Raw genomic sequence first — 9,093 nt, 5'->3', positions numbered from 1 at the left:
ACCATCCTGTTTTCCTTCAGCTGACTTTAAGCACCACACAAAAGCTACAGTGCAGTAAAAGCTGAATAATTTCTCTGCTGTATGTAAAAAACACTAAACACTTTTCTCAGAAATGTCTACCCTCATAAAAAATGAACAGGTACATCCTCAGCTGGCTAACACCCTGTCTCCGCTATTCAGTAATTATTGGGATTAAAAGCAGCCTAACGGGTCTTTTAGAGAAGCTTCTCTATTATTTATGATACAATAGATCTGACCACTAAAGACTTAACATAATAAAGCTCAGCAAGATTGCTGGGTGGAAAAGTTGGATACACAACTGAAAGAAATAGAGGATGGGCCACTACACGTGATCCTAATCTCAAATTACCAGGTTAAAAAAAAAAAAAGATGGAAGTACTTAAGTAGATTTCATAGGCACTGGGATCCCAGGTACTTTATATACTTTACCTCAAAATTCTAAAATTCTTCAAAATGAATATGCAGCAAGCAGTCAGCTATCTTTTATAATTTAACCAAGCCAGTTTAATAGTGAGTTTCCACAAAAAGTTACCCAGAATGGGACCTACTGGGTAGCAGTGCTATACCTATGTCAAACTAAAACCTCAATACACATCAACCAAGTTTCTAAACTCGTTTCCTTAAACATAAGCCATTCTTACGTGATGACAATCAAAATATAGGTTGGACTTGAAAATGTAAGTGATTTAAAGGTTGCTCTTGCCCCCTCTTCATCTGAATCTATCATCTCCACAATATCCCTACGTATTACACCACTCCTTCTCAAGCTCTCTGAAGAGAACACCTCTTCTCTGCTTCAACCACCTTAATCAGTCTCTGCCTAAACAGCCACCATGGAAGGCGAGGGGAATAACATTTCTGTTATGAAGTCTAGATAATGAATAAATGGCATCGTTAAAAAAGTTATCACACTAACTATGCTTTATCATGTATTGCAGTAAGGAGTCTCCTAAAGATTTTGATACAGCTTGGAGACTTACAGTACAAAAGTCCCAGACTGAAAAAAGGTAGAAGATGAGTCCATTTGGGAAATCTGTCTTGCCACTGTACACTATAGTGCTGAAAGTTTATGTCTGCTCAATGACAGAACAGATGAATTAATGCAAAAAATATTTTAAGAGCAGACATCATTTCTACCTCAAGAATTCCCAAGTCTGTAAGTTACTGGATGCTAGAAAGTATTCTGGTGAAGTATCACCGTTAAGTGGACTGTTCCTATAATTTTCATTAGACACTTGCTTTTGGTCATTGTTGGATATAGGGCTGACTTTCTATGGCTTAGTCCATTCCTAAGCAAGTCACCCTTGGACAGCAATAATACTGTAAGGTGTGCTCTATACTGTAGTGTCCAAATTTAAGAGCAGAATATCACCTGAGACGGATGAATGGCAGGAATTTGTGGAAGCTTGGATAAGTGCTTGATATTCTGAGAGCTCTAGGATTTGATTATCAGTAAGATGGAAGGGATGTTATTAAAGAAAAAAGTAATAGTCAACTGCTCTAATACTTTGTTTGCTATGAAACACTAACATTAAGCTACTGTTAAATTTTTTAAAAGGCATCATTATTTCTCATTTTCCTGTCTCCCTTCATTGCCACCCTAACAGTTCAGTTTTCTTCTTGATAACTGAATGAGGTTCAGACTGACATACGCTAATGACTGCCAGAAGTTCAACCCAGCCATTTCTGATGCCATTCAAGGTCTTGGATGTGTAACACCTGTGTAACTCCTTTTATTTACTCAATGCAAAAGCAATATGTAAAGCTCAGATTATGGATCCATTTAGATGAAATCTGCAAGAGTCTTTAAATATCTACAATGGTTTTATACCCCCAAAATATGGCCTACTGGTTTAATATAGTAGACTAATATGTCAAATTAAAAGGCAGAATTAAGAAGATATTTTTGTAAAATCACTTTTCCTCAAAACAGTTTTGAGCCTCTCTTCCAAATAATGCTAAAATACCTTCTTACAGTGAAAGTATAAACTGCAGATGATGTATTTTATAATGGAAACTTTAGGAAATACTCAACTGCTGTGGCAAGGCACTATACAGCAACAATTAATACAAGTAAATGAAATGGTTGAAACTTGAACAGATAACACAGTTCGTATTTAATATGACCCAATACCTTTGACATTACATATATTCACAGGTACACAAGTTAATTAAAAAGCAAAAGTATCACACCACAACCCAATCTTATTTAATGCATTGTCATTAGCTAAAAGTACAGAAATTCCCTGACCTTTGAAGTAACCTTTCCAAGGTCTATTTTTCTTCAAGTAACTGACTAACACATGGGAGCTAAACTATGTGTACAGAAATTTACTCTTGACATGGAATTCAGCCAGGAAAAACTAATCTACCAGTATTCGAACACCTGTAAAAGCACTGAAAACCCTGAACAACATGGACTACAGAAAGCATAAGTTCTGCATAAACAGAGATTTATTACGCATTTCTGCTAGAACGTTCTTTGCTCTTTATAAAAATATTAAATGTAATATTCTGCAAATATACTTTTCACAACAACAAAAATCAAGACTTTGAATTGTCCCATGCAAATATCCATTTGTATTGCAACAGTACTTGATAAAGGCTTTAAAACTTTCTAGCTTAGTTTGGAAAGGCCACATGAAACTAAGCAGCAGATAATGACTAGCCAGATGAGCCACAGCAATGGCAAATCCCCATCTATAAGATACAACTTTGATATGTCAGAACATTCTTAGAAAAAGTACTTGAGACATTTGAAAGATCTTTTTAAGAGATTCGTCAATTAAAAAGAATCTCTTGTGACATTACCACAAATGTATGTAAAAATTTATAAAAATATGGCTAATTAAGTTCTCCTTCTGCATCTAGCAGGATTTTGTGTAAATTATTATCAGCTGACAACATCCCCTTTTCTTTGTATTTCAAAATGTAAACAAGAGGAAAACAATAGGCAAAAGATTCCAGCTTCAAAAAAACCCACCCCACCGCAAAACCAAAACCCACAAACAACCCCCACACAAACATATTTACACTTATGTTAAATGTATTCCTTTACAAAATAAACTCCATTCCTCTGCATGCAAGCATGATCTAACCAATGCACTGGAACTCCTAAGGAGCTACAGCATCTTCAAAGAATGAATTAGAAGGACCTATGAATCACATAAGCCAGGAACTTGCATGCAGATTGCAAAACTTTCTAAAAGTAAAAGATTCGGAAAAATACTCTCACACGCACAATTGAACCTTGCATATCTTGTGGCTCAGCTACATATAGTCTGAAGAAACAAGTAAGAGGGAGGAAATACATCAAAATTTTTACGATTTTTTTTCTTTTTAAATAACTGTGATTTAATTTTTGGTTTAAAACATTTTAAAACTAGTAAGATCTATGTGGGACAGATTATTTCTAAAAAGCCTGGTAGAAGTATACAGTTCTCTTCATACATATGCAGCCACTAGTACATGCAGAAGTATATTTCAAATATTTAAGTACATTCATGTAACAAGGAAAAGGTTCTGACAAACTGACCCAGTCAAGAACTGCTTTAAAAAAAAAAATTGAACTTGAAATTGGTCAGATTAGAAAACAAAGATTCATATTTTGAATAAACTCCAGATACTTTTATGGTTCCAAATCAAGTCCTAACTCAAAAAAAAACAAACCCAACCTATAAAAATCTAATTAAATGCCTCATTTACAGTCTATTTGAATTTAATCCATTGAGATTTCAGTTTCAAAGGATTTGTTTTCACCTATTATTACCTAACTCCAATTTTATGTCTATTAAAAAACAAACAGGGATAAGAAAGTATGCTTTGCATAAATTAACTATAGATTATTACTGTTTCTGTGAGAAACAATGCAAGATTTCATTAAACACAGGGGAAAGTACAAAAGGGACAGTGTTCTCATTAATTGATACCTTATGTGTATTTCAATTTGATTCAAGAACTTCTTCAGAAATTAAACTGCAGTGAACTAAAACCTCTAACATACATAATTTAAACTATTTTATAACACTTTCCCTACTGTTGGGGATAAAAAATAATAATAATGGAAAAAAAATATCCAAGCACTTACCAGATTTATACTGCCAGTAGGAGACCCATTAAAAGATTCTGGGGGCAGCGAGGAAGGGGAAAGGAAAAAACAGGTTAGAGAATTTTCTCCAGTGTAGGGCCACACACAAGAAATAAAAATGCAAAAACAAACCATTATGGAAAATAATGGACAACTGTTGCATTGGGCAGAACGTTGTGTCCAATATATAACTACTTCAAGTTTCCAATAAAGACACCTAACATAAAATATAAGTAAGTTTTTACAGCTAGAGATATGAAATAAATACTCCAGAAAAAAAATATTTTTAAGCTTATATCACCACATGAAATTGCTTCATTAAGGAGTCAGTTTAATAAGTTAAACCATTTCCATTAGATTTGTACTTCAGTTAACAAGAATGATTTTAATTGTTTTAAAAACCACCTCCTATGTACTTTCAATTTCTATTTCCAGATGAAGAATATAGTTACATATTAAAACCCAACATGTAGTACCTCAAATATTTTTGAATAAAAAATGAGAATGGAGTTGCACACTTATTTTAGCGACACTCTTGTTGTTACCAAGACTTGACAAAAAACGTACATGAGATTAAATAAAGTTACTACAGAAAAAGCTATTTGACTCCCAAAACAATTTACAAAAAAAGCACTAGGAGGAAACATTAATTTGAAGATCAGAGATAGTACAGGACTTTTTGTTTTATCAAAAATACTGTGGATAATTTTCTTATTTTCATTTTAGAACAAAAAAGAATGGTCCCAGGAAACGCCCCTTAGATACAGAGCTCACCTCCTTCACCATCATCTGATCCTCTGAAACTAGGATCCTTCAGCATATCAAGCTCAGCTAACATACGCACATACAACACATTCTGTTTGAACGAAGGGTAGAATCTTTCATCTCGCAGCATCAATTCATATACCTTATTGAAATAAAAATGTCAACCTTAGAAATACTTACTACATTTTTTAATTAATCAGACAAGCTTTCATAAATTCTACTTGACCAACAGGTATCTGTGCATTTCTGGGTTTCCTTTAAAACCCTAATGAGAGCTTGTGGAATTTCAATTCAGGCTTACTTTTAACAGAAAGGTTATGAGAACTAATTGTGCTAGAAGTACAACACAGTCTCAGAAAATACTTTTTTAACTAGTGAGACATGCATGTATAGGAAGGGAAGTAGCAAGTTAACTGTAAATGTTTCCTTCCTCTCCCCTTTACCCTTCCAATTGCACTATACACACATTTGGTCTTTACCCATTTCACAACAGCTTATCTCTCAAAGTCCTTCTTTGTTGATAAACTGTAAACATAGACCTGCAAACACTTAAAATCATTGAATCTTTTAGGTGGGAAAAGACCTTTAAGATCATCAAGTCCAGCCATCAACCCAACACCACCATGACCACTAAACTAAACCATGTCCTGAAACTAAGCCATGTCCTGAAGTGCCACGTCTACACATTTTTTGAATACCTCCAGGGATGGTGACTCAACCACTTCCCTGGACAGCCTGTTCCAATGCCTGACAACCCTTTCAGTAAAGAAATTTTTCCTAATATCCAATCTAAAATGATCTAGGATCAAAAATCTAGGGGCAGAGGTGAGAAGAGGGAAAGGGAGGGAGGGAAGACACTGCATACTACTTTCCTGAAAGTTTCCAATTCAGCCAATACAGTATAACCCTATCTCACAAAGGTTTAACCACACCACCTCAAAAAGTTATCTATATAGCCTATACAGTGACAGTATATATACATATACACACATGTAACTAACTACATGTAGTGGGAAGTAATTCATCATGTTTGGATATTTATGTCAACTCTAAAATATTTTAATAATGATTTTTTTCCCATGGAACGCTTTGTACAAGTGCTATCACCTGGTAAGAATGGAAAAAAATTTCATGCAAGTCTGAGGAAGTCAATTTCTTTTGTAACACATGAGAAATCTATGCTCTTCTGCAGAAATCACACACAAGGCCCTTGTAACCTACTTCGGGCAATACAGATTTCACAAGATGTTTTCATTAGTCTTAAATGTGGGCCTCAAGTACAATAAAGTCATTTTAAGTTCTACAGCTCATAACACTAATTTTTAGCATGAATCAGAACATTCAGTTAATGACCTAAAATAAAAACCTCTCAGACTGGGATACAATTTACTGCCAGGATATTAATCATTCACTTTTATATATATATATATGTGTGTGTGTGTGTATATATATATAGATAGATAGATATAAGACTTGAGTGATAAAATCTACGTATGCAGGTAGTAAAAAAAAGACTGTTTCATCTTCAGTACTTGCTGCTTGTGAGTGCTACACTGTGCAGGCTTGCAGAAACAGAACAGTCAAATTAACTTCTGGAAAGAGATATAGAATTTAATATGGTAACATGCTGACATCCACCTTTGAAAGAGAGCGCTAAAACTGGACCAAAATTGTACCAGTTAGTTATTCTACACAGGCACTTTTCTTAAACTGGTGCGTAAACACAAATCTTTCCATCTATTGCTTTGAAAACCATGGGCTATGTACCTATCTTTCCATCTATTGCTTTGAAAACCATGGGCTATGTACCGCCAAGCAAAAGTTGGCAATTTAGAGGATGATTTTTATAGAATAGGAAAATGGTAAAACAGGTTTTTGTTTTCCAATACTTGAGTTCCTTCCTCCTTTTTCAATGGCTGTAGTGACATTTATACTCCATAGCATTAACAGTCTATATGAAATACAGGATGAATAGAGTATACCTTTCTCTGAATGTCATCAAAGATTTCAGGTGTTGGATCCTCATGGTTCAGTGTTTCTGCCAGTTTTGCTACTAAGTTGTCATCAATATTAACTCTTGGAGATGCCTGTCATAAAGATCTAAATCAACTTTTGCAGCATAAAAATAAGAAAGCTTCTATTTTCACAAATAAAATCCAATACAATTCTGCAATTCTCTAAGTAAACTAAATTTCTTCTTGACGAGTATATCTCTAGAACTGTCTAGAACACACAACAGTCGGACCCCTTGCTCCTCGCAAAATTAAGTTCAGTTTGTATTAAAACTCGGAAGTTTCAGGATTGAATACTAAGAATCACCTCAAAAACAATTTATGCACATTATTTTGAAGCAATATCTACACTGATTTACTCATTCTTAAAAATAGTTTTTATTTATTTATGAATAGAAAGATCTAGATTCAGAAATTAAGAAAAAGCCAGTAAGAAAGTAAATGGATGAAGTCCTGAAGCATCTGAGGAAAGGCTAACAGTTTGTCAACTCTGCCAATTTCTGAGGAGATTACCATTAGCTATAATCATGGTAGCTTTTTATGCAGACTCTATTACAGCTACCAGCATACAAACTATATCAGCCATCAGATTCCCAGTCATCCCTTGATATGACATACTTCAAACCACTACCCATTAAGCATTCTTTTAGATGGGCCCAAGTTCACACACTTTCCCCATTTTCTGTAACAGAGACAGGGAGCCAGCACTGAACCAGACCCGACATAGCTCACTTGATAGCATAGCTGAGAGGCTGAGTTAGCCAGCTTTGGAATAGCTCCGGTGTTAGGTGGCTTCTGACTTCAAACTGGTGAGCATACAGTCAGCTCAAACCCATCAGAGCAAGCTCTGTACAGTCCACCATGTCGACAGAATATTGGGGTGAAAAACCCATCAGAACAAGCTCTGTACAGATCACTGTGTCGATAGACTAATCGAGGTGAATAACCAGAGTGAAAAAAATAATGCGGAAAGAGAAGCATTACAAGGTATTTGAGGGATAATTTGTTGAGAGAAGCTTTTGAGCGAGTTGAGAGGTCATTTTTATGCATACACAAACTCAGAACAAAGCTGCTTTGTTAACACAAGTTGACAAGTGTTTTCTTTCACAGAAGACTCCACTAATACCAGACTACTGGAAGCATTCAAGCTTAGCCTATGGAAAGATACCCAACAGTGATATGTGAGCAGTTTATACAGACATTTGTAGAGAGACACAGGAAGTTATCTCATTTGAAAACCCAATCTTAATCTAAGTTTGTACAAATATTGGGTTGCATTTTTTTTTAAACATTTCTTCTTAAGGGGAGGAGGGCAGGGTAAAAGGAAGGGAAAGGACAGCATACACAAAGGGACAGAATTTCTTATTCTGTCTTCACATTTTCTCTAGTTTTCCTCTATTCTGGAAAGTCAGCTTCTAAGGAACACATTAAGTGCATCTGACAGCCAGTGCCAGTATGAGCCTTTTTAAAGGGTGGGGAAGGAAGGCATTTTCTTACTGCTTGACATAAGGGAAGATACACAAGTAATAGCTTACATGTCAACTTGCGCTACATCAAACCCATTTCATATTAATGTAGCCATAACTACCACAGAAGCATCTGCAGAAATTGTATAATACTAAATTCCAACCAATGCAGAAATAAGTTATTCCTACCTTTTCTGATAAATATTGCTCATAAACTCCAAACGCAGCTGCTCTTAATAGACCCTTGGTTTGATTAGTCTGATGTTTTCCATCTTTCTGCCGGCTTTGAAGTACCTCCAGCTGTTGCTGTGCCGTAACCCTGTATCCTTCCACTGTCATCCAAAAAAACAGATGTGCTTGGCCACCAGTCTGCTGCATGTAATCTAGAGAACACAGCCACCAAACAACCGTAGTTACTGTTGTGCATCTTAGAATGAGAATTCTCTATAATGTTAACTACATATGGAACTCTAGGATCTGGTTATACATCTGGAATACTTGTCATCTAGAGTCAAAAAAATAAAAAGTACTATATATGTATTGGTGACAACTGGTACACAAAATTGTGAGCAAAAGTCAGGGAACTAAACACTGAATTCTAAAATGCACATGTAAAAAGTGAATCCATCATTACTATGTGGATGTAACAGGCTTGTACAACACCATACAAGTTGTTAGAATTCCAGTTTGAACTTTCTCTCAAGTCACATGCATAGCATCATTTAGGTTGGAAAAGACCCTT

At 35.3% G+C, this 9,093-nt stretch overlaps 1 protein-coding gene across 3 annotated transcripts in view; it reads right to left on the bottom strand.

Annotated features, from left to right (window-relative positions):
- Positions 1-9,093, bottom strand: part of SNX13 (sorting nexin 13) — a 75,775-nt gene that overhangs the window by 21,685 nt on the left and 44,997 nt on the right. For all 3 annotated transcript variants that reach the window (XM_010577627.1, XM_010577626.1, XM_010577629.1), the window contains exons 13-16: positions 8,541-8,734; positions 6,856-6,960; positions 4,883-5,015; positions 4,109-4,146 (exon numbers count right to left, since the gene is read on the bottom strand). In XM_010577627.1, coding sequence (XP_010575929.1) covers positions 4,109-4,146; positions 4,883-5,015; positions 6,856-6,960; positions 8,541-8,734 — 470 coding nt within the window. The remainder of the gene's footprint in view (positions 1-4,108; positions 4,147-4,882; positions 5,016-6,855; positions 6,961-8,540; positions 8,735-9,093) is intronic.

Source organism: Haliaeetus leucocephalus, unplaced genomic scaffold (assembly GCF_000737465.1).
Source record: "Haliaeetus leucocephalus isolate CR32 unplaced genomic scaffold, Haliaeetus_leucocephalus-4.0 Scaffold566, whole genome shotgun sequence".
NCBI lineage: Eukaryota > Metazoa > Chordata > Aves > Accipitriformes > Accipitridae > Haliaeetus > Haliaeetus leucocephalus.
The sequence above is the reverse complement of the archived record's forward strand: the minus strand, read 5'-3'. Positions and strand labels throughout refer to the sequence as shown.